Below are 25,960 nucleotides of genomic sequence, written 5' to 3'. Positions count from 1 at the left end.
ACCAGGGAGGAGGTGGCAGGATGAGGATCCAGAAAGAGGTGGCAGGTGCCAGACCAGGGAAGAGATGGCAGGATGGAGACCAATAAAGAGGTGGCAGGATGGGGACCCAGGAAAGAGGTGGCAGAATGGAGACCTAGAGAAAAAGTGGCATGATGGAGAAGCAAGAAAGAGGTGGCAAGATGGACATCAGGAAAGCACTGACAAGATCCAGACCAGGGAAGAGGTGTCAGGATGGAGACCCAGGGAACTGGTGTCAGGATGGAGACCCAAGGAATAGGTGGCAGAATGAAGACCAGGGAAGAAGTAGTAGGATGGAAATCCACAGAAGAGGAGGCAAAATGGAGACCCAGAAAAGGGGTGGCAGGATGGAGACCAGGGAGGAGGTGGCAGGATGGAGACCAGGGAGGAGGTGGCAGGATGGGGACCAGGGAGGAGCTGATGTTCCATCTCAGGTCCAGAAGCAGTCTGGGCCATAACTCCGTCCTCCTCAGGGGGCCAGTCTTGGTCTCTTAGGGCCTCCATGGGTTAGATGAGCCCACACAGGAGAGGGGATCCTGCTTTACTTGTCGTCTTCACATTCAATGGGGTCTCCTCTGATGAAGGCCTCATGGCAATGTTTAGAGCCTGACCAGCTGTCCAGGCAGCGCATTAGATAAACTGACCAAGAAGGAACCACCAATACCCCTAGACTTTATTTTAGGGATTGAGAACCAGACTCTCCTTGACTCCTCGCCTGTCTCTCTATTGAACAGCAAGAGGATCATGTACCTAAGGCCCCGTTGAGGAGGGTCCCCAGGTTGTGCTTCTGGAGGGGGCAGCTGCTGAGAGGCAGGAACAGCAGGAGGAGACCCCCCAGCCTGAGCCCAGCACCTGTCCACAGCACCTTTGGGGGGTAATAGGGCACCACGGGGTCCCAGGACAGGCCATGGGGCTGACAGTGGTGGTGGCAGATGTGGCTCTCAGGTGCTCCAACCACAGCTGCAGTCCAGGAGGCTAGTGTGGTGTGTGTCCCTGAGGAAGGGGACAGGGCCAGAGCATCTGGGGGACCTGAGAGAACAGTTGGCCCTGACCCTCCCTTCCCACATAAAGGTCAGCGATGGTGGTAAACACCCTGACACACTGGGGTTTGTTCCCACGTGACCCTAGGATGTGGGTGTCATCTTGTCCCCACTCCACAGAAAGGGAAACTGAGGCAGGGCAGTGAGGCAGCCTGCCTGTGCTCCAGGGTCTGAACCAGGGCCACCAGGCTCCAGTCCCCCACCCACAGGCCAGGAGAGCCATGGCTAGAGCCCAGAGCTTGCCAGGTTCAGCCCCATTCCCATCCCCCAGACCCTCTGGGAGTTGCCACCTGGGTCCCTCTGAGGAGTGGACCAGGTCCAAGCCCAGGAGGGTCCATAGCCCCTGCCCTCCAGTGCATCACCTCCGGCCTCCTCTGCCTGCTGGGCCCACTGACCTGCCCTCTCTGTGTCTCAGGGCTGCTGTCTGTCCTGCTGAGTCTCTCCAGAGCTGGAGCCCACGGCTCTCAGGGTGAGTGTGGGGGAGCAGCGTGTCCACAGCCAGAGCCTGGGAGGGGCCCTGCACCCGCAGACCAGGGAGGAGAGGCCTGGGCAGGGAGATTCGGGGCATCTCCCCACCTCCTGGGACCTCCTCTGGGGAGCACATTGCCCCATTTCAGCCTCTGACCAGTCTGTGCCCCCACAGCCTGTGCCCCCTGGTGCCCTCTGAACTCAGAATGTGTCAACGCCACCGCCTGTCGCTGCAAGCCCGGGTTTGCCTCTTCATCTACAGAGATCTTCACCAACCCCCTGGACATCTGTGATGGTAAAGAGGATGGGGGAGGGGCAAGGCACATCAGAGACTGCAGGTGCCCAGTGCCAGTGGGGTCATGGGTAAGGGTCAAGGGCTGAGCCTTTGACCTAAAGGCCATCATCAAAGACAGAAAAGAGACAGGAAAGAGTAAGATGGCAGAGAAACCAGGGAATCACATGGCTTCTGTCACAGAGAAGACCTGGGCCCAAGGAGTTGGTCTCAGCCTGCCCTTAGGTCTGGGAGGGTGACACTGAGCTTGTAGTCCACACACTACCTTGACATTATCCCCTGTGGACAATGTCCAATTGTCCAATTATCTCCTGGGGGTGTTAGTCAGAGGACTGTGTTGAGCAGATCAGACTGTGTGGACTTCAGGAATGGCTTGCCCCAGCATAGCCTCAGCAGTGCATCCCAGGATTCTGTGCAAAAGATAGTAACTCAACATCAGACCCCATGCTGGGGGGTCAGGTAGGGGACATGAGTCTCTTCCCTAAGAGACCACACACCTTTGGGAGGTGACCCTTGGTCCAATTATGTTGCAGACATCAACGAATGTTTGTTGCCCCGGAAAGTGTCCTGTGGATATTTTGCTGACTGCCACAATGTGCAGGGGAGCTACTACTGCACGTGCTTCCCAGGATTTGAGCTCCGTTCTGGGGCAAAAAATTTCACTAATGCGAGTGAGAACACATGTCAAGGTAAGGCTCACTCCTCACCTCCCCCCGCCACATGCCGTTCACGGCACCAGAGCTGATCTGGGGACAGCGCCCAGTTATAGCCTCAGCATCTGGACTGTGAGATGGGGCAGCTGTGCGTGCACCCATCACCAGCATGAGTCCAGTCCCCCAACCACAGGCCAGGAGAGCCACGGCTGGAGCCCAGAGCTTGCCAGGCTCAGGGGAGGGTCAGGGCACTCTGGGACCAGTTGCTTGGCTCCATCCTGATAGCTCTGCTTGTGACGATGACCAGGGTGCTTATAAGGAAACCCTGTGGACATGTGAGATGTCAACATCATTGTTGTTTTCTGTTTAAAAAAAATGCCAGGCTCCAGTGGCCTGTGCCTGTGGTCTCAGTTAGTTGGGAGGCTGAGGCGGGAGGACCACTAGAGCCCAAGAGTCTAACCCAGCCTGGGAAAAAGAAAGACCCCATCCGTAGAGGGGAAATGTGGGGGAGAGGCAGAAAAGAAAAAGAAAACCACAGGATGGAGCCCCTATCTTCTAAAGCTACAAACAAAGGTAGAGGCTGGGGTGCGGCTCCCGGGCAGAGCCCTTGCCTGGCATGAGCAGGGCCCTGTGCTCCCTCCCCAGCACTGAGAAAATCGAAACCAAAACCAGAGGTAGCTTTGCTCTTGGTTCACTGTGTGACTTCAGACAGGTCACCTCACCTCTCTGTGCTGCAGTGTGTCCATCTGTAGAAGGGGAGTCCTGGTACTGGGGCATAGCTCAGTGATAGAGCACTTGTCTAGCAGGTGTGAGTCCCTGGGTCAGTCCCCAGCACCAGGGGAAGAAAGGGGGAGAGGGGAGAGTCATAAGGAGGGAAACGAGATCCAAAGGCACTGAGCAGGTCCTGGCTCCCAGAAAGTGCTATTATCAATGGCTTCTGAACTGAACAGGGCTTGGGCCCCAGGACTTGGTATTATCCTGCCCTTAGGTCTGGGGGTGGGGATGAGGAGCTTCCAGCCCACGCCCACCTCAGCATTGTCCCCTGGGTCCAGATCCAGGGGTGTCAGCCAGAGGACTGGGACAGAGGTATCCTGTGGCATCCAGGGGCCAAGGCCATGGTTGACACAGGTGGTGCCCACTCCAGGCCACTGTCCCACCAGCACAGAGAGGGAGGGTGGTGTGGAGGCCAAGGTCAGAGCCAGGGATCAGGTCCCTGGGTCCAAAGCCTGGACTGGCCACCCGTGAGCAGCATGGGATCAGCAAACCACTTCCTCTCTTGGAGCCCTCCTTGCATCTGCCCCCAGGAGCCTGGAGCCCCAGAGATCCCATGAGGTGGTGGCTCTCAGTGGCTCATTACTGGGGAACCCAGGGAGCTGGGGAGGGGAGGCTGAGCCCAGGATGTGGGGAAATGTGGGAGTTGGGTGGAAGGTCCCCTGAGGGTGCTGCTGCTCCTCATTCCCAGGTGTCCCCACGTGACCCCACCCCACCTCATCCTTTCCACCTATGGCACACCTCTGCAGCCATTGCTAACAGGTGGGAACAGGGGAGGGGACTGTGATCGCCCCATGGGGGCTGGACAGGGGCCCTTAGGGTGCATCAGCCCCTGTCCTGGCCCGTCCTGCTGTTGATCCACACAGCCCAGATGAGGGGTCCCAGCAGAGCATCCTCAGGTGCAAAAATTGGTCCAGGGAGACCAGAAGCCCTCCCTGCCTCATCCTGACCCCAGGAATCCTCTGGGCTCCGGGAATCTTTGGCCCCTTTCTGGGACACCCAGGGCCGTTCTGCCATGAGCTGTCACTCACTCCTGTCTTGGGTTCTCTGAGGCTGCTGTGTTGGCCATTCACCTCAGGCCTCTGTCCTGTGGGTCCCTGTGGCACTCAAAGGGGACCTGCTTCCTGAGCATGTCCCCCTCACATTTAGAGACCAGGAGAGATAAGAAGCCAGGAAACACCCCCAGGGCCTCAGCTGGGAGCTGCTTCCAGAAGCTTCCTCACTTCCTGTCTGTGGCCATCTCTGATAAGGGGGAACTTCCTCCAGGGGTGGTGACAGCAAGACTCCCCAGAGACAAGCTGGGCACCTTGGAAAGGCCTGTCAGTGTCCACCCACAGTTCTGAGTGCCACACTAGGAGCTGGGGGATTCCTGGGGACGATCGAGGGTGCATTTGTGTCACTGTGAGAAAAGGCAGGTGGGACCTGCTGGGGCCTGGGCACCTGGGGCTTTTGGTTTTCTAGTTGTTTGTTTGTTTTGGTCCTGGGGACCTAACCCTGGGGCCTTATCACTAACCAAATCCCTGGCCTCGTGAGTCACTGGGATTACAGGCCTGTGCCACCTCACCTGCTTGAGCACCTCACTTTAGTTCTTCTTGCTGCTGCTCACTGGCAGGGTTTTTTAATTGTGATAAAACCTGCATCCATAAAACTTATCATTTTAACCACATTCCAGTATACTAGTTCTGTGGCCCTGAGCACATTCCTGTTACACAGCCATCTCAGTCATCCCTCTCCAGGAATATAATCCTGTTTTTTTTCTGTATTTATTTAATTGACAAATAAAAATGTTGTACACATTGATCAGGTACAGAATGATGTTTTGAAACATATATGCACACTGGTATGGCTAAGTGGAGCTGATTAGCATATGCAGTGCCTCAGGTACTTATTTTTGTGGTAAGAACACTTCAAATCTAATCCCTTGGTGATTTTCAAGAATACAGACCATTGGCCAGACCCAGTGGTGCACACCTGGGATCCAGCAGCTCAGGAGGAAGAGGCAGGAGGATCTTAAATTCCAGGCCAGACTCAAGGCCCTGAGCAATTTAGTGAGACCCTGCCTCAAAATAAAAAATAAAAAGTTCTGGGGATGCGGCTCAGAAGTAGAGTAAACTGGGTTCAATCCCTGGTACCAAAAATAAATAACTATGAACAATAGATCTCTTGAACTTAGCTCCTCCTACCTGAAGTTTTGTACCTTGGATGCACATCTCTCCAACCCCCCTTCTGTTTCCCCGACCCCTGGGAAACACCATGCTACCCTCCCCTTCCAGGAGCTTGACTGTTCAGGTCCCACGTGGAGGTGACACCGTGTGGTATTTCTCCTTGTGTGTCTGGCTTATTTCACTTAAGATATGTCCTCCAGGTTCACCTGTGTTGTTGTGATTGTCAGAATTTCCTTCCTTTTTAAGGCTGAATAGCACCCCACTGTGGGTGGGTGTTCTCCTTATTCACTCTTCTGTGGATGGATGGACACCTCGGTTGACTCCAGAGCTTGGCTGTTGTGAATAGTGCTGCAACATGAAGCGTGTTCATCTCTCTATTGATAGATAAACATCAGATCAATATTCTGCTCTTGTTTCCTTTGCATGCATACCCAGCAGAAGGATTTCTGGATCCCATGCAGTTCTATTTCTAATATCTGAGGACCGTCCCCACTGCCTTCCATCACAGACGCGCTCACTTACGTTCCCAGCCATGGTGTGCACAGCATCCTTTGCTCTGCCTGCTGGCCACCCGTGTGACCATCTGGCTTCCCCAACAGCCACCCAGCAGGTGTGAGGTGACATTTCACTACAGTTCATTTCTAGTCCCCTGAGGATTGGCGATGGCACGGGATTTCTCCTTGGCCTCTGGGCCCTTCACCTGTCATCCTTTAAGAAACATCTGTTCAGGTCATTTGCCCATTTGCGGATGGGGTGAGCGGGTTTCTTACTGCTGAGTTGCTTGATCAAGCTCCTCATGATACTTTGCATATTGACACCTAATAAGATGTGGGGCTTGTGAGTGTGCCTCGCGTACCCTGAGTTGTCCTTCACTCTGTCCACTGTTTCCTTTGCTTTTCAAAAGCTGTTAGTTGGCTACGATCCCCTTGGTCCCTTCGTATTTTGCTGCCTGTGCCTTGGGTCCCCTCCAAACCATCACTGACAGGCCACCGTCACGCAGCTCTCCCCTGTGCTCTCCGCTAAGCAGCTGGGCAGCTCCAATCTGACCTTCACTATTTAATCTGAGGTGATTTTTATGTGGTGTGAGGGGAGGGTCTGATGTTCTCCTGGTTGGCATGTCCAGGGTCCCAGACCTTTTACTGAAGGGTCCTTCCCATTGTGCACTCTTGGCACCTTCATCAAAAATCAGCTGTAAATACGTGGGTTTTTCTGGGCTGTCTGTTCTGCTCCGTGGCTGTGTGTGTCTGTCCCCATGCAGAACCACACTGTGTTGTCACTACAGCTTCACAGTAGTTTCTGAAGTCAAGTCATGGGGTGTGCCCAGCTTTGCTCTTTATCTGAGCACCTGGCTTTATCCTCAGGTGTTAATGATGAGTGTCACTCTGGGAAGCCCTGGGCCATGATCTCCCACCCCCCACTGCTTAGGCATCAAGGGTGGCCATCACTGCCACCTTCTCCCTGAACATAGACCACCTGTAGGACCCCAGTGGTGCAAAGATTCCCAGAGGGGAGGGTCCAGGGAATGGCTGGGCCTCCCTCTGCCACTCCAGGATGGAGACGAGATGTAGATCCCTTGCCAGGCCCCACCATGGCACAGAATCTGAACCCACATGTCCTCAGGCTCAGCTCCAGAGAGCAGAGTAGTCCTGGGACTTCCAGAGCAGCGCAGCCTCAGGAGGTCCACCTGGGGTCTTAGTTCTGTCAACATCTCACAGCAGGGTCAGGCTGAGCACCAGGGTCTCTTCCCTCAGAGAAAGTACTACTTTGGAAGGTGAGCCTCTGACCTGTCATGTTGCAGACATCACCAAATGAGGGCCATGAGAGTGCCCCGTGGAAAATCTGCAGACAGCCAGGTCATATAATTGCTGCACGTGCAGCCCAGGCTGTGTGCTCATTTCTGGAGCCAAGAATCCTTTATTAATGAGAGGAGAACAGCTGCGAGGTAGGCCCTTCCCCCACCTCCGCATCTCAGGGTTGAGGTTGCCAGACCCTTTCCTGTGACATCTAGAAGGCACAACCCTGGTTACAGGAGTGGTGCCCTGGTCTGAGACAGGCAGGTGTGCATGTACCTGTCACCAAGCACAGACGCAGGGTAGCATGAATGCCAGGGGCCAGCTCGGTGACTGGCTGCCTGGGTCCAAAACCTGCCTGTGCCACCTGTTAGATGCATGTTATTAGTCAAATCACTACCTGTCTTTGAACTTGGTCTACCCATCTGTATCATGAAGGTGATCATAACAGTGCCTACCTCCTGTGTCTTCCAGGAGGATTATGAAAATTACAAGTGCCTGTAAGAGAGCCTGGCACATGGTGGGTGCTGGACTCATCTTATGTGATTAAAAGATGAGCACATCTTCATCCATTTAAGGAGTTGCCCAGAGTTTGGGTCTTCCTGGAGGCCATGTCCCTGCCACTCAGAAGAAAGCTAGTTCCACACAACTTGCTCTGGTCCTTGCCATGGTCTGGCCTGACACCATGATTCCCAGGAGGAGTAACTTCCATGCATGAGCAGGATTTGCCTCCTTCCAGGGCAAGGTGGTTAGGCAGAGAAATCTGCTTCCAGGACCCATGGGGCCAGGTGGAATCCAGCAGTGGGTGGGCAGGAGCCAGGACCCACCCACAGAGAAGATGTTAGTGCCAAGTACACAGAGGGAAAATGGAAGGTGCATGAATGTAGGAGGTACACAGGGGTAAACTGGGGATCAAGGGGACTCTGAGGACACAAGGTTTCTATGGGTGCACTTTGTGCCATGTGTACATGCCTTGGCCAAAGGATCCAGAGGGCTGTATGGAAATACCAGGGTCCTGGGAAAGGAACAGGGGTTCTGATGGGAGGTTCCCGGGGGACCTGGGAAGCAGCAAAAAACTACCTGGGAGGACATGTTTCTGCAGCCTCACAACCTGCATCAGTACAGGGCAGGCCTGGGGCACATCAGGGCTTGCACACTCCTCTACACACACACACACAAGGATGTGGGTCACTGGGTGGCAGCACCACAGCCCAGGCAGGGCACTAATGGGAGGAAAGTGGGTAGAGATAGGATGGTGGAGAGCACTGGTCCTGGCTTCAGCAGGAACCTACCCGTCTCTCTATGTCTCCAGATATGGACGAGTGCAGCTCCAGGCAGCATAAGTGCCACCGCTCCACCACCTGCACCAACACCTGGGGGTGGTATTGGTGCCACTGCCTCCCAGGCTGGGAGCCAATTCCTGGGAGACAGAATGGCTTCCACAACAACATCTGCGAAGGTACCCAGCCTTCCCTGACCCCAGAACCTCCCCCACCCCACACACACGTGCACACCCACATGCACATGCTCATACACACCCATGCACGCACACCTGCATGCCTCCTAATGAACCACTGTCCTGTCCCCGCAGTCATGCCCTTCTTCACCTGGCCTCTGCCCCCTGGAGTCCACAGCCAGGTGAGCGCCCCAGCCAGGACAGGGAGGTGGGGATCCCTGGGGCAGCACCCTGTCCACCCCTTGGCCCTGAGTTTCCCACCCACCTATGACTCCTCATCTCACCTCCCCAGAGTCTCTCCTGCTTCTTTGAAAAAATCAACAATCTGCACAGGGATTTCAAGCCAGTTGTGGCCAAGGACACCATCCAGGTAAGGGCAGGATCCAGGGGAAGCAGGGGGAGACCTCCCACAGAGGGAGAGGGACAGTTTGGGGATGCGGGGAGGGGACAGACCCAAGCACAGTGGGGTCCTGCTCTGAGCTGGCCACTCTCCCAGGGCAGGTGGAAGAGGACAATGGGAGTCACACACTCTGTTGGACACCCACGTGCACTGTCTGTCCTCTTGCTCTCATCCTGCTCTTTGTCATCCTTGACAGTCACAAACCAGGGCTGAACTCTGAGGAGCAAGGGCCACCCAGGGAGTCCCAAACCATGCTCTCTCTATCCCCAACTGGACAGTGTCTGGGTCTGCTCTCTGGGGCTGAGTGGTCAAACCCTTTGTGAGGTGCTTCTGGCCAAAGTCCACCTGCTCTGTGCCCCCATTCCTCCAGGGAATCATGCAGGAGGTGGACGAGCTGCTGGAGACCCCTGGGGACCTGGAGACCCTGCCCCTCTCACAGAAGCACTGCGTGGCCACTTACCTGCTGACAGGCCTGGAGAGTGCCCTGAGACACCTGAGCAGGGCTCTGCCTGAGGGGACAGCAACCTTCAATTATTCTGCAGGCACACGTAAGTCCCTGGGTCTGCACCAGCCCCTGTTCCTAGCCTCATCCTCTTCTGATCCCACTAGAGCTGAGTGGCCACACTGTACCTCAGCGTGACTCACATAAATAAGCACAACACTGAAAAAGGCAGAAAGCCAAAAATTGTACACATTTAGGTAGCAAAATAGAAACAGATTCAAAAAACTAATGTGGAAGAATACAAATGAATCTTTTTTCAGTATGCTTTGTTTCATTGTGGTAAAATTCACATCACATAACATTCACCATTTAAGTTCACCACTTATCATTCACCAAAAAATAAATATGTAAATAAAATCCACCAGTTCTACATTTCAGTGGAATCAAGAACATTCACAAACTGATGCAGCCATCACCTCCATTTCTAAGACATTTTTCTCCAAAATTTAACACAGTGCCTCCTCAGCTTTCATCCCTCATTCCTCCCCTCCCCCAACCCTGGCATCCACTCACCTGCTTGCTGTCTTAATGGAACTGCCTATTCTACTATTTAGGGTAAATCAAAGTGTGATCTGTCTGTCTAGCTTCTTCCACCTAGAATAATGCTGTTGAGCATGGCATAGCATCACTCCATCCCTTTTCATGGCTGAATATTACTCCATCCTATGGATGTTGAGTTGAAACATTAAGCCACTGTTGAACTTTTGGGTTGGTTCCACCTTTGGACTACTGTGAATAGTGCTGCTAAGATATTAATGTATAAGTGTTTGTTTGAATAACTATTTGCAGTTTTGGGGTATCTACTGAGAAGTAGACTTGCTAGGTACCATGGTAGTTCTGTGTTCAATTTTGGGGAAAACCACCAGACTGAAAAGTGGCTGCACTTTTGTATATTACACTAGAGGGATACAAGGGTCCCCTCTCCATGGCCTTGACAAAAAGTGTTACTTCCATCATGTTTGGTTTTATCACAGCTGTTCTAGTGCATATGAGGTGATGTCTCGTTGCCAGTTTAAATTTCATCTCCCTGTTGACTGGTCATGGTTAGCATATGTTCATGTGCCTCTGGGCCATTTGTGTATCTTTTTGGAGAAATGTCTGTTCAGATCCTTTGTGTATTTGTTATTGGGTTGGTCCTTTGGTTCTTGAGTTGTAAGAGTTTTTCATCTATTTTGACAGGAGACCATTATGACCATTATGTGCAATTTGGAAATGCTTTCTCCACCCTGTAGATTTATGTTTTCACATCTGTGATAATCATTTCACTTTAATGTCAGATGTTTTCAATTTTGAGGACGTCTACTTTATCTACTTTCTCCTTCAATTCTGTACATTCAGTGTCGTATTTAACAATCCATTGCCAAATCCAAGGTCCTCTTATGGGCTTCAGTTCTTAGATTGAGGCCTTTTTGTATTTTGAGTTAATCTGTGTGTGTGGTGTGAGGTAGGGGTCCCACTTCCTTCTTTTTCCTTGGATATCCAGTAATCCCTCATCAATCATTGAAGAGACTGTTCTTATGTCCATTGAATAGTCTTGGTCCCCTGGCTGAAAACCAATTGACCGCAGAGGTGTAGGTTTATTTCTGGGCTCACCTTTCCCTCTGTCTTCATGCCAGTACCACGCTGCTTTGGGATCCTCTCATTTGCGGTCAGTTCTGAAATCAGGAGTGTGAGTCCTCCACCTTTGTTGCTATTTTCAGCCATGCTTTAACTACTTGGATCTCTTGCAATGCTGTGTTAATTTTAAGGTGAGTTTTCCATTTAAGCAAATTATAATGTTAATGGGCTGTTGGGACATTGATAGGATGACATTGACCCTGTAGATCTCTTTGGAGAGTGTCTCCATCTTACCAATATAATGTTTCCCAATCCATGAATATAAGGTGTCTTTCCCTTCATTTGGGGTCTCCTTTCAATACCCTCTATAGTTCTGTAAGTACAATTCTTGAGTTTCAGTGGAATCAAGAATATTGATTCCTAATATTTTGTTACAGATGGTTGTATCTGTATTCATAAGCAATAAAGTCTCTTCTTGTGATGTCTTTATCTGGTTTGGGCATCAGAGTACTATTGGCCTCCAGGAATATCAGGTGGTGTTCCTCTTCTGTTATTTGAAAGAGTTTAAAAAGAACTCATGCTCATTCTTCCCTATATTTTGGGTGAATTTCACAATCAAAACCATCTGATTTCAGATGTTCATTTAGGAGGTTTGTCATTATTGCTTCAATCCCTTTACCCGTGATAGGTCTCTTCAGATTTTCTACTTCTTCTTGAGTCAGTTTTAGTAGTTTCTGCATCCCTAAGAATTTGTCGATTTCATCTAAGTTTTCTAATTTGTTGGTGCAAAATTGCTCCTACTGTTACAATTCTTCATAACTTCAGATTTCATATACATGTGTGTATGCACTCCTCTGTATACACAACACATATATATGAAATCTGAGATTACAAAAGATTATATACATATATACATGTGTCTTTATATACACTTGAATACATGTGTGATTATAGTAAATGGTAGGTTAATCAAATACATGTATATCTTTTTACATATGTGTACATATACAATATTCATGTATACACATATATATTCCTAACATAAGTCATCTTATTACCACAATTCATAGAACTGTCCCTAGAGGTACAGAAGCGAGGAGATGGTAATGTCACCTTGAGTCTGAATCAGGCAAAGATGCAGCTGAACTGGAATCTGGCACAGAAATATAGTCACACAGGTAACATCTGAGATGGGGAGAAGGTGGATGTCCAACTTACACCAGTACCATACTGTTTGGAAGAGGCCTCAGGGTGGGAAAATATGTCCAAGGATGTGAAAAAATATAGAATTAAAGACTAAAGGTTGATGTGGGTGGGAAAAGGTCACTAGAAGAGCGTCCAAAGGGGAGGTTCTGGGGAGTGATGAGGCCACATTCTGTTGTGTGCACGTGTGAATGTGGAGCAGCAAGTCCCACTATTATGTATCATTATAATACAACAATTCAAAAGGGGGGGATGCCATCTAAGGAGGAGGCCCTGGAGGAGACCCTGAGACTCACCCATGGCCTCGTCCTGCAGGCCGTTCTGTGGTGGGCTTGGTCTCCACCCCAGGGATGGACAAGCTGCTGGCCGAGGCTCCCCTGGTCCTGGAGCCTGAGAAGCAGGTGGCTCCCCATGGGACACAAGAGGACTCACTGATGAGAGTCTCCTCTGTCCTGCTCTCTGATGTCGTCTCAGCCTTTTTGAGCAGCAAGGACACCCAGAACCTCAGATCTCCAGTTACCTTCACCTTCTCCCATCCTGTAAGTCGGGGGTGGGGGACCACGGTGTAGGAAGAGCCACAGGCCCAGGCACACCCTTGTTGTTTGTCTTAAACTTGAGATTCAGTGGGTCTCCCCACAGGTGCCCCCCATCCAGGAAATTCAGCCCTTTCCAAGCCAGCCCTAAGGGGTCAGTATCTCCAAGGACAAAAAGACCAGCTCACACCTCTGTGCTGTTCCTACAGCTGGTGTCCTCTGAGCCAAAGCGTGAAGTGCTCTGTGTCTTTTGGGACCATGGCCAGAATGGATGTGGTCACTGGGCCACTGCAGGCTGCAAGACATTGGTCACCAGAGATGGCAGCACCACCTGCCACTGTACCCGCCTCAGCAGCCATGCAATCCTTATGGCCAGCTACAACGTGCAGGTGAGAGGCTGTGTTCATCATCAATTGCTGCAAAACAGTTTTATGCAAATATCGCTGCTTAAGTGAAACAAATTTGTTACCTCACATTTCTGTGGGTCAGCAACCCAGCACAGGGGGGATAGGTTCCTTTCACATGGTCTTACAAGGCTGAAATAATTGCATTGGTCAGGGCTGCAGTCTCACCTGGGACTCACAGCCCTCCCCCCCCCCCCGCAGCTCCCTGGTTGCAGGAAGAATACAGTTCCCTTCCCTTAGCAGCTTTCAGCAGGGGACCACACTCCCTTCCTAAGAGCCACCCACATTTCTTCTCATATGACCTCTTGTAGGCCTTCTTCACCAGGCCTCTGCCCCTTGAAGTCAACAGCAAGGTGAGCACCCCAGCCAAGACAGGGAGGTGGGAATCCCTGGCATGGCCAAGCATCCACCCCTTGAACCTGAGCCTCCCACCCACCTATGACCCCTCATCTCACCTCCCCAGAGTCTATCCCACTTCTTTGACAAAGTCAACAATCTGCACAGGGATTTCAAGCCAGTTGTGGCCAAGGACACCATCCAGGTAAGGGCAGGATCCAGGGGAAGCTGGTGGAGACCTCCCATAGAGGGAGGGGGGCAGCTGTGGTCTGGGGGAAGGGGGACAGGCCCAAGCACAGTGGGGTCCTGCTCTGAGCTGGCCACTCTCCCAGGGCAGGTGGAAGAGGACACAGGTAGCCACACACACTTTTGGACACCCACGTGCCTTGTCTGTCCTCTTGCTCTGATCCTGGTCTTTGGGTTTTGTCATCATTGACAGTCACACACCAGGGCTGACCTCTGAGGAGCAAGGACCACCCAAGGAGTCCCAAATCATGCTCTCTCTGTCCCCAACTGGACAGCGTCTGGGTCTGCTCTCTGAGGCTGAGTGGTCAAGCTCTTTGTATGGACCTTTTGGCCCAAGTCCACCTGCTCTGTGCCCCATCCCTCCAGGGGCTCATGCAGGAGGTGGATGAGCTGCTGGAGACCCCTGGGGACCTGGAGACCCTGCCCCCCTCACAGAAGCACTACGTGGCCACTCACCTGCTGACAGAACTGGAGAGTGCCCTGACACTCCTGAGCAGGGGTCTGCCTGAGGGGACAGCAACCTTCAATTATTCTGCAGGCACACGTAAGTCCCTGGCTCTGCGCCAGCCCCTGTTTCTAGCCTCATCCTCTTCTGATCCCACTAGAGCTGAGTGGCCACACTGTACCTCAGTGTGACTCACATAAATAATCACAACATGAAAAAGGCAGAAAACCACAAATAGTAAACATATAAGTAGTAAAATAGAAACAGATTCAAAAAACTAATGTGGAAGAATACAAATGAATCTTTTTTCAGTATGCTTTGTTTCATTGTGGTAAAATTCACATCACATAAAATTCACCATTTAAGTTCACCACTTATCATTCACCCAAAAATAAAATATATAAATAAAATCCACCAGTTCTACATTTCAGTGGAATCAAGAACATTCACAAACTGATGTAGCCATCTCCTTCATTTCTAAGACATTTTTCTCCACAATTTAACACAGTGCCTCCTCGGCTTTCATCCCTCATTCCTCCCCTCCCCCAACCCTGGCATCCACTCACCTGCTTGCTGTCTTAATAGAGCTCCCTATTCTACATTTAGTAAAAAGCAATCATACAAAGTGTGACCTGTCCCTCTAGCTTCTTTCACCTAGAATAATGCTTTTGTAACCAGAGTTTAGAAAGAATGCATATTCATTATTCCCTATATGGTTAGTGAAATTCAGCCATATGGATTTGGTAAAACTCTGGTCACTCATGTTCATTTAGGAGGTTTTTCACTATTGATTCAATCTCTTTACCCATTATAGGTCTCTTCAAATTTTCCACTTCTTCTTGAGTCAGTTTTCGTAGTTTCTATGACCCTCAGAATGTGTCCATTTCATCACAGTTATCTAATATGTTGGTGCACAGTTGCTCCTACTGTTACAATTCTTCATAATTTCAGATTTCATACCCATGTATGTATGCACATATATGTATACACAACACACATATACACATACATATAAAATTTGAATTTACAAAGGATTATATACATATATGTATGTGCACACATATGTGTCTATATACACACATATACATACACATATATGTGGTTATAGTGAATTGGAAGTTACACATAGGCCCTTGATATATGTGACATATATGTGTACATATACAATATCCATATATATATATATATATATATATATATATATATATATATATTCCTAACATAACTCTTTTTCTTCCTGTGACTCATAGAACTGTCCCTAGAGGTACAGAAGCAAGGAGTTTGCAATGTCACCTTGAGTCTGAATCAGGCAAAGATGCAGCTGAACTGGAATCTGGCACAGGAATCTTGTTACACAGGTAACATCTGAGATGGGGAGAAGGTGGAATGTCCACCTTACACCAATACCATACTGTTTGGAAGAGGCCTCCAAGTGAGAAAATATGCCCAAGGATGTGAAAAAATACAGAATTAAAGACTAAAGGGTTATGTGGGTGGGAAGAGGTCACTAGAAGAGCATCCAAAGGGGAGGTTCTGTGGAGTGATGAGGCCACATTCTGTTGTGTGCACGTGTGAATGTGGAGCAGCAAGTCCCACTATTGTGTATCATTATAATACAATAATTCAAAAGGAGGAGAGGCCATCTAAGGAGGAGGCCCTGGAGGAGACCCTGAGACTCACCCGTGGCCTCATCCTGCAGGCCCTTCTGTGGTGGGCTTGGTCTCCACCCCAGGGATGGCCAAGCTGCTGGACGAGGCTCCCCTGGTCCTGGAGCCTGAGAAGCAGGTGGCTCCCCATGGGACACACAAGGACTTGCTGCCCACAGTCTCATCTGTCCTGCTCTCAGATGTCATCTCAGCCTTTTTGAGCAGCAACGACACCACGAACCTCAGCTCATCAGTTACCTTCACCTTCTCCCATCCTGTGAGTGGTGGGGGGCAGACCATGGTGTGGGAAGAGCCCCAGGCCCAGGCACACCCTCGTTGTCCTCTTAACCTTGAGGTTCAGCAGGACTCCCCACAGGTGCACCCCACACAGGAAAGCCAGCCCTTCCTGGGTCAGCATCTCTGAGAGCAGGAAGACCAGCTCACATCCCTGTCCTGTTACTACAGCCAGTGACCCTTGCACCAAGGCACAAGGTGCTCTGTGTCTTCTGGGACCACAGCCAGAATGGGAGTCACTGGACCACTGCAGGCTGCAGGACAGTGAGCACTGGAGGTGGCAGAACCACCTGCCACTGTACCCACCTCAGCAGCTTTGCTGTCCTCATGGTCCACTACAATGTTCAGGTGAGAGGCTGCCTTCAGCATTGATTGGTACAAAACACACTTATGCAGATGTTGCTGCTGATGTAAAACAAATTTGTTCACTCGAAGTTTCTGTGGGTTAGCAACCCAGCACAGGGAGATGAGTTCCTTGTACAGGTTCTAAAAGACTGACAAGATCACTTCAGCCAGGCCGCACTCACTTCTGGGTCTTGCAGCCCTCCTCCAGCTCCCTGGTTGCAGGCAGAGTTTAGTTCCCTTCTCTTAGCAGCTGTCAGGGGGGACCACACTCAGTTCCTAAGAGCCACCCACAGTTCCTCTCCTATGACTCCTGGTTGGCCTTCTCACAAAATATCAGTGTTCCTATCTGAAAACCAGCATGAAAATGTGCATTGTATGGAAACCCTCTCAAGTTTTGAATCTGCTTTCCCAGGAAGAGTCCAGATCTTTAAAGCAATCACCTGATCAGACCAGATCCAGGAGAATAAACACCCTAATCTAAAAATCAACCTATGGAGCCCTAAATTCCACCTGCAAATCCCTCTACAGCAACACCTAGTTTATCAGAGAATTTAATAATTAGAAGAAGGTTTGTTTAACAGCAGGACGTGGGCATATGAAGACCAAGTTAGAATTCTACTTACCACCAGGGTCTGTAAGTCAACCGTGGTCGGGGTTTCAGGTTTACAAAAAAGGAAGTTCTAGTGAGGGTGGAAGTCAAAGGGGGTCAGGGGAGTCAGAGAGGATGGCTGGACCAGGGGCTGTTTACCTCCTCCTCTAGCCAGGTGAGTGGACACTTCTGCTTCCCCAGGTTCAGACTCTCAGGTGAGCCCACTTATGGGCATTTACTGTGAGCACCCTGTGACTATGAGCATGACAAAGATCTCAGCCAAGAGCTTTTAATATATTATTGAAGTTAGATTTTGTCTTTATATCAGAAGTTCTCAAAATTCAGCACATGTTAATATCACTTGGAGGACCGTTTATTTTTAAGTGCTTTCTTAGGAAACAATTTCTATTTTTTAGATACATTTCAAGAACAAAAATAGAAGAAATAGATCAGATACTTGGTTAAAGGAAGAAAGTTAATGATGATAGTAACTTTAAATTTACACTTTCCCACCTATTTCTCCAAGTCCTCTTAAAACCATGAGAAAATGAAAAGAAAACCGACCACCCCATTACTCTTTACCCAGAGGCATCTATTTTGAAAGTTTTACCTCTGTTTCATTTATCAGGTGTCATTCTTTCCCTCTGCTCCTCCCCTGTCCTGCCTCCTAATTTCCCAATTTTGTCTTTACATCAGGGTCTCAAATGTAGCATGAACAAATGTCACCTGCAGGGTTTGAACTTTGTTTTCAAACATTTTCTTGGGAAACCATTTCAAATTGACAGATATGTTGCAAAAACAAAATTCACACAAACAACAACTGAGTGCACTTGATCCAGATGCACCTGCTTTGAAATTTTACCTTCATTATTTACCATTTGAACATTTCCCCTCCCTCTTTCCTCTTCTCTCCTCTTCCCCTCAATTACATTGAAATAGAATTGATGGTGGGCTTTTAAATGTCCTTACGGCTTTAAGATGACATTCAGAAAGAAAAGGGGGAAAGGTGAATTTTAAGCTATTGTTATCATTCATTTTATTTTTTTAACCAAGTACCTAATTCTAACTTCAGAGGGACTTGTGGCCAGTAAGGAACAGGCACAGCTGGATTGAGGCCAGTTAATGCCTGGACACTGAGGTTCAGGTCCTGCCCTGTGGCCTCATGGAATAAGGACAGAGGAACCCTCAGCAAGGGCTTCACACACACTCACTTACATATCACTTACGTGCCTTACTGTGCCCCAAAGTCAGGAATCGCGGGGCTCCTCCTTGAGTTACGACTCTACACATCCGGGCCCTTCTAGCCGCTTACCTGCTCCAATCAGAAAACCTAACAGTCCAACCTTCTGAACCTGGAGCCCCTCCCCCATCAGCTTCACACCTGGACCTGGTCCCTCCATTCCTGAATCTGCTGCACCAAATGACACAGATAGCAGAGGATCCCCCACCCCAGAGCAGGGCACGTGGCTGTGAAGGCTCCTCCCTCTGCCCCAGGACGACGACCCCGTGCTGAGCCTCATCACCTGCGTGGGGCTGGGCGTGTCGCTGCTGTGCCTGGTCCTGGCCGCCCTCACCTTCCTCCTGTGCAGAGCCATCCAGAACACCAGCACCTCCCTGCACCTGCAGCTCTCGCTCTGCCTCCTGCTGGCCCACCTGCTCTTCCTCACGGCCATCGACAGAACCCAGCCCAAGGTACCCAGGTGTCCCCGCCCGGCCCGCCCAGGGGTGCTGTACTCAGGAGCCAGGCTGCCGGGGCTTCTAATCAAACAGCCTGGGTTCCGGGAATGTCCAGAGGAGGTCGATGCCCATTTCACGTTGACAGATTCAACGAGAAATCGAACCCTCTTGACAACTCCATCGCCTACATCTCGTGTTGCTTAGCAACAGGGCTTGCATCCTGGGGGAGTTCCTTCATTAAGGGACCAGTAGGGTGAACTGATGCAAACTCTAGATGGCATCTGTCAATCACCGGAAGTGGCCTCCTAATTCAATGGAGGCAACTGGGCTGGAGTCACGTGGCACCCCGTTTTACAGCAGACATTTTTCACAAGGAGAAAAAGGAGCTTCTACTGAATTTTTAATTTGGTTAATCGAGTCCTTCATTTTCAGAATTTCTATTTGGTTCATTTTTAGAATCTGGCTTTAGTGAAACGAACTTCCATTTCCTGTATCTTCTCCAGTTTCATCCCTTACATCTTCTTTTAGCTCCTTCAACATTTTAACTAGGAGCTTTCTAAATTCTTCCCCCAAATTTCCTCTGCTGTCATGCCTACAGAGTCAGTTGTTGGAGTGCTGTGGGCTGTGTGGTTTGCTCCCTTGCTCTTTCCTGCTGATTGTAGGTCTGCCCACCTTCTGGGTTGATTATCTTCTCTGCTTTGATTCAAAGAATTACTTAATGAGCTTCTGTCTCTTAAGAGCCCAGGGATGGGAGAATATTCAGCTACTGATATTGTCATTCAATGTGCGCCCTCAGCTGTGCCCAGGATCAGCACCATTTGGAGAGAATATACTAAACCCTGTGAACTACAGTCACATCTAAAATAATGTGAAAAGCGTTGTGTAGTAAATGCATAAGCTGCCACATGATCATTGGTTGCCATTTGTAAGTAGTAGGTCCTGCCCATCCTTGTGTGGCTCTGCTGTTCCCGAAAGGGCAGCACAGTGGGTTTGTTCACAAGAGCATAGCCACTACTGCATGAGGAACTCCGTAGGGCAGCAATGGGAGATTGTGATGTCACCACTACTGCATGAGGAACTCCACAGCGATGAGAGGCTGTGACGTCACTGGGCAGCAGGCCCTTTCCAGCTCTGCTGTGATCTATGGGAGCACAAACGCAGCCCATGGCTGAAGCAACACAGTGCAGAGCCTGGTGCACAGCAGAATCCCCCACCACAGGGCTCAGGGTGCTTCCCGGGCCACGCCCAAACCCTGACTGCTGCCCCGGGTCTCTCTCCTCCCCAGGTGCTCTGCGCTGTCACCGCGGGCGCCCTGCACTACCTCTACCTGGCCTCCTTCACCTGGATGTTGCTGGAGGGGCTGTTTCTCCTCCTCACCGCTAGGAACCTGACCGTGCTCAGTTCCTCCAGCAGAAACAGGCTCGTGAAGAGGCTCATGTTCCCTGTGGGCTACGGGGTCCCGGCCGCCATCGTGGCCGTGTCTGCAGCAACCAGACCTCACCTGTATGGCACCCCTGCTCGGTAAATGCGGACCCACTTGTCCTTCTCCTCTTGAGCATGTCCACGGCCAACACTTGAACCAAAGTAGCCTTTTGAGTATTTCAGAGCTTAAGCAGTAGAGTATACTGTGACATATCACACACACAGGGAGTCTGGCTTGCCATTCTTGTGGTTGTTCCTGGTGTGGAGTGACACTGGTCATGGATTCCTACATGAACACAGCAAAGTGATGTTGTTCTCTCTCTTGCTCAGATGCTGGCTCCACACAGAAAAGGGGTTTATATGGGGCTTCCTAGGACCCGCCTGTGCCATCTCTTCTGTGAGTAATATCATCAGAGTTCCTTGCTATCCATCTGAGGGTTACTACAAGAGCAGGATTATAAGGATGGTGACAGAACAGGATTATCCCTGGATTGTTATGGGTTGCATTGGGTTTTCCAAGACTTTTACATCTACAAATTCTAACAATATTGTCAAATACTAAAACCCGCTCCAGTGTAGAATTGATGCTGCAAGGACTAGAATGGAGAGATAACAGATTTAAATTTTTATTCAATAAAAGTTTGCTGTGGGGGATGGGATTGTAGCCCTAGGGCAGAGAGCTTGCCTGGCATGCACTAGGGTCTGGGTTCCCATCCCAGAAATGCAAAAGAGAAAAGAAGATATTCATAAACTTCTGCGGTATCTTTTGGGGGGTTCTTTTTAGTTATACATAACAGTAGAATCCATTCTGATATAATTACACAAGCATGGAATATACCTTATCTAGTTAGGAGCACATTCTTGTGAATGTACATGATTGTGGGATTCTCTGTGATGTTGTCATATATGTACACAGGAAAATTATGTCAGATTCATGCTGCTGCCTTTCCTTTACTTTTGTGGTTTTTTGAAGGTCAATATGGTTTTCTTCCTGATGACCCTCTGTATTGTGAAGAGCAAGCTGTCCTCCATCAACAGAGATGTATCCACCCTCCAGAACACGAGGTGAGATGGACCAGGGGACATAGATGACAATGATGCCCAAGAGCAGAGCCATGTGCCTGAACAGCCCCTCATGTCCCTCCTCTGGGGCTTCTGAGTGGCCCACAATTAACAAATGCAGCTGCGCTTCTATGGCTGCCATCTCAGACTCAGGGCTCTGCTGCTTACTCCAGTTCAATCCTCCAAGGGGTGGGGTTGTTCCTTCACTCAACATCTTGTGTAAAATCCATGCTCTTTCTTCTGGGTTCCTCTGAATAACCTTTCAAATTTTTGCATATCATCATTTTGTTGTATTAGACACTTGAACAGAGCCTATGATTAATGAAAACAGAAATTTTGCCCTGTGTTTGTTTTCTGAGATACAATCTCACTATGTTTCCCAGGCTGGCCTCCAATTCCTGGGTTCAACCAATCCTCTTGCTTAGCCTCCTGAGTAGCTGGGGCTACAGGTGTGCACCCCTGCCCCCAGCTTCCCTTTGTGATTTTTTATGTCCAAGCCCTAGCACGGGGCATCCTTAGTCATGCTAGATTAATGAAATTAGGAATCTTCATGGAAAATCATAAAACTCTTTGAAGTAAGCTTATGAATTATCATTGTCCTGGGTCAAAGTCAAAAAGCTATCCTGGACCCAAAATGGCATTTCAACTGTGGGGTATCATTGAGAGTAAATATCAGAGTTCACCCAAGAAATCGCTTACAGGGGAGAGTAGGTGCATCCATGGGTGGAGAGGAGAATAGCCTGATTTTGTTGAGAGTGTATTATAAGCCTCCATTCTCCCCCAACCTAGGGTGCTGACATTTAAAGCAATGGCTCATCTCTTCATCTTGGGCTGCACCTGGTGTCTGGGTGTCCTGCAGGTGGGCTCCCTGGGCCCCGTCATGGCCTACCTCTTCACCATCATCAACAGCCTGCAGGGCGTCTTCATCTTCCTGGTGTACTGCCTCCTCAGTCAGCAGGTACCCCTGCCCAGCTCCCACCCATGCCTCCCCACCCGCACCCACCTCTGTGAGCTAACCCAGAGTGTGGATTGCCTCTGCAGGTCCAGGAGCAGTACAGGACATGGCTCAAGAGGATCAGGAAATGGACAACTGAATCTGAGTCCTATACTCTCTCTAGCAAGGTTGTGTCTGATGCCTCCAGACCCAGCACGGTAAGGTCACTTCCTGCTCCCAAAGCTCATGTTTCCTGGTATTGGCAGGATTTTTCTCCTCCTGTACACAGACCATGCTTCCCCTGCCTCCTGGACTCCACACCAATTACATAGGTTGGGTTTCTCTCTCATGGAGCTGTCAAAATCTGCCTCTGGTTGTAGATAACTGAATAGATTCACCACCCCCTCCCTCCACCACAGCCCTAGGAATGATATACACATTGAGGAAAAGAAATGTCAACTTTTTGTCTAGAAAATAGGAAGCCATCAGATAGTGAAATTCAGGTGTTTCTACCATCCTGGGCACTGGACCGCTGTGTTGGTTCCCTGATGTCATTTTATCTTCCAGTGACTCCTTAAACTGGGAGTCTCCAGGAGTTGAGTTGTTGGAGTATCTTCCTCTAATTTCGGAATCCCTCCCTTGGATCATTTAGTAAAAACAAAACATTTGACTTGTAATCAGTTCTGAATAATTTTCTGAAGCACACCATTCATAAAGCTCAAGTGAGGTTGTCCACTAAAACACTAGAAGTGTGCTGAGCGTTTTTTTTTTTTTTTTTTTGGCAGAGAGGTACCAGGGATTGAACTCAGGGTCTCAACCACTGACCGACATCCCACCCCCACACTGTATTTTATTTAGAGACAGGGTCTCACTGAGTTGCTTAGCGCCTCACTGTTGCTGAGAATGGCTTTGAGCTCATGGTCCTCCTGCCTCAGCCTCTCAAGCTACTGGGATTACAGGCATGGACCATCATACCTAGTTCAGATCCATCTTTTGAAAGATATATTTTTGTGTGTTTTTGAGCACATTCACCTGCTCTAATCTTTTGTAACTTAAGGGTTAGGAAATGTAGGAAGATGAGACTTCTGAGAAAGAGCAAAATTACATCCAATGTAGTTTGTTGATCAAGCCCTGAGAAATCCATTAGGCAAGACAATTTTGTGATTGAAATCTTCCTTTGAAGTGTGTGTGTGTGTGTGTGTGTGTGTGTGTGAGAGAGAGAGAGAGAGAGAGAGAGAGAGAGAGAGAGAGAGATTAAACCCCATAAACATATATGATTATTTTTTGCTGACTAAACATTTCAAAAACTAGGGAGCAAGATGTTGGCTAAGATATGCCTGTGGTCATCCCCCAGGCACACCAAATTTAATAGATATAATTTTAAAATTCCCTGTGTATATTTGAGGTGTGCCACATGAATATAGGACACATACAGAAAATATAATGGTTACTGTAATAAGGCAAATTAACTTATCCACCATCTCATATTCCTTTTTTTTAAACCAAGCAACTAAAATCTATTTATATAGCAAATTTCTTCTTTCCTTTTATAAATGGAACTTGTAACTTACTTTTCTACAAACTTCTATGTCATTTTTAAATAATTATCATTCCAGACTGATTAAAAAGACCATCTGAGCTACAGCCTCCTTCCCCATGGAAAATCTGAACCTCCAATGGGTTACTTTTTAGCCATTAGGAAAGGACAAAGACTCTGTGCTGTGTGTTTCAAGAAATTCATGGTGTTGGCCATGTGAAGGGATTCTTGGAGGACATGATCAACATTCAACTCTTGCAGAACCTGAAATCTGTCCATGCCCAACATGGTGCTGAGCAAACTCAACATCCAGATGCCATCTGCAGCCCAATTCCTCAGTTTCTCTGTTAAATGTTCTTCTACTGCCCCCCTTCCTATGAGACCTCTTCAATGCAAAAATTCTAGAAGCAAGAAAACCAGCCTCCCAGGATGCTCACATCCACAGCATTTAAAAGGACTTGAATGTGCTTTAAATTTTTAACAAAAAAAGGAAGAAAAGAAAACATAAAAGGTTTGTATGGAAATATTATGGTGTCTGCAAGGAAGATGGCATGCCCTATGTGGGATTTGGACTTTTCAGGGTGTGGAAGGCTCCCAAGAATGCCATATGCTTAAATCTTTCATAGTGCTGAAGTCATGGCCAAATTGCCAAGAAAATAGATCCCTGGATAATGTCATGACAGTTGTGTTAGTGAAATCAGGAGGAGGAGATAAGACTGAGCAGACAGGGAGATGGGCCTGGGTCACTTCCTGGGCAGTGAGTACAAATAGCACCTTCAGATATTTGCTAAGAAACTTACAAAAAGGCTATTTTTTCAGTCAGGACATATGTGACTGTGGTCCGTGCCTCTCCACGGAAGAAAAAATGCCTGATGGACATTTTGAATAGACTGAAGGCTGCATGGACACTGCGTGCCATGCCCAGGAGTGGGCAGGGGGTTGACTTCCTTAAACCTCTAGATCTATATAAACCCCTAGACAATAGCCACACTTCAGTGTCCCTCTCTGGGACCCCTCCCTCTTGGGGAGCTCTGCTTTCTATTACCCTAATAAATCCTGTTACTTTGCTCTCACTCTTTTGTCCATAGAAGTTCATTCTTTAAATTTTTGAGAGAAAGAACCCAACCCCACGCTCTATGCTACATTAGTAATAATCTTGTTTTCTTTCCAAAAATCATTTAAATCAGAATTTTTGCCTTAAATAAAATCCATTAAATATTTTCATACTCCCAATTTTCTAAATAAAATGCAGATGCATATTTTTCCATGTGTGGAATGTTTATCTCTGGGTCATGAGTTTTAGAATGAATTTTTGCTTTTGACATTTTTTAAGCCTTTAGGCAATGGGATAGATCACTTTTGCAATAGGAAATATCCAATGTTGTCTCAAGGATCAACAGGCTTTTGTTCACCACAACATCACAAAGCACTGGGTAAGAAAGAGGTTAGGAAATACACAGGGAGGTTAGCATAAATACAATGTTACCATTATTTCTTTGGAACTCTTTAATTATATTGTTACAGTAATCAGTGAAAAGGATATAAAACATGGAAATCTTACATCTCCCACCAAACCCAAGTCTGTTTACTCCCCTGCTTGAAAAGGGTCCAATGAATCAAGGACAGTTGTTGGGGTGAGGAAAAATCATTTATTTGCTAAGTCAACAAAACTGAGCTGATGGTGGGCTAGCAGCCTGAAAGACTGCCTTAACTCAGCAGACGCTTGCGCTCCTTTCAATCTTCAGGCAAGGGGGAAAGAAGGGGAGTTAGGTTAGGAAATGACAGGTGACCAGACATCTAGACATCTCTCCAATGGCCCCACACTGGCCACCTGTTGATCATGGAGCTCCTATAAATCCTGAAAATGTCTTAGTTATGCTTATCTTGGTATCATCAGCCTTGAAGGGGGAAGAGAGAGATTAGGGAGGGTTCAGATAAATCAGATTTGTGCTGCTAGTTTGGGAAAACATTCCTGAAAAGATAAACACATCCACATGCAGAATGGAGCAGAAACAGTCTCATCAGTGGTCGGGGCAACCAAGGGGGTGGACACGATATGGAGGCAGAGACGCTGAGGCAGTTCACAGCTGCACAGGCCCAGGAGAAGCGCTGTTGACAGAAGAGCTCAAGCCCCTAAAAGGCAACACCAGCCACTGTTACTACGCCACATGGATC

The 25,960-nt window shown here is 48.8% G+C and overlaps 1 protein-coding gene across 1 annotated transcript; it reads left to right on the top strand.

Annotated features, from left to right (window-relative positions):
- Nucleotides 1-20: 20 nt before the first annotated feature.
- On the top strand, nucleotides 21-25,011 carry LOC114082279 (adhesion G protein-coupled receptor E2-like). Its single transcript, XM_071618391.1, has 24 exons — nucleotides 21-45; nucleotides 1,474-1,527; nucleotides 1,702-1,821; nucleotides 2,352-2,507; nucleotides 8,510-8,656; nucleotides 8,789-8,835; nucleotides 8,946-9,023; nucleotides 9,424-9,601; nucleotides 12,183-12,290; nucleotides 12,631-12,854; nucleotides 13,058-13,237; nucleotides 13,564-13,605; nucleotides 13,716-13,793; nucleotides 14,201-14,378; nucleotides 15,530-15,637; nucleotides 15,979-16,202; nucleotides 16,391-16,567; nucleotides 18,648-18,845; nucleotides 20,116-20,351; nucleotides 20,583-20,649; nucleotides 21,226-21,317; nucleotides 22,104-22,272; nucleotides 22,356-22,466; nucleotides 23,865-25,011. Exons 1-24 carry the CDS (start codon nucleotides 21-23, stop codon nucleotides 23,871-23,873), a joined length of 3,006 nt encoding a protein of 1,001 aa, XP_071474492.1. The 3' UTR covers nucleotides 23,874-25,011.
- The last annotated feature ends 949 nt before the right edge of the window (nucleotides 25,012-25,960 follow it).

The sequence above is a fragment of the Marmota flaviventris genome, chromosome 1, assembly GCF_047511675.1.
Source record: "Marmota flaviventris isolate mMarFla1 chromosome 1, mMarFla1.hap1, whole genome shotgun sequence".
Classification (NCBI taxonomy): domain Eukaryota; kingdom Metazoa; phylum Chordata; class Mammalia; order Rodentia; family Sciuridae; genus Marmota; species Marmota flaviventris.
This window is presented reverse-complemented; position numbering and strand designations above follow the sequence as displayed.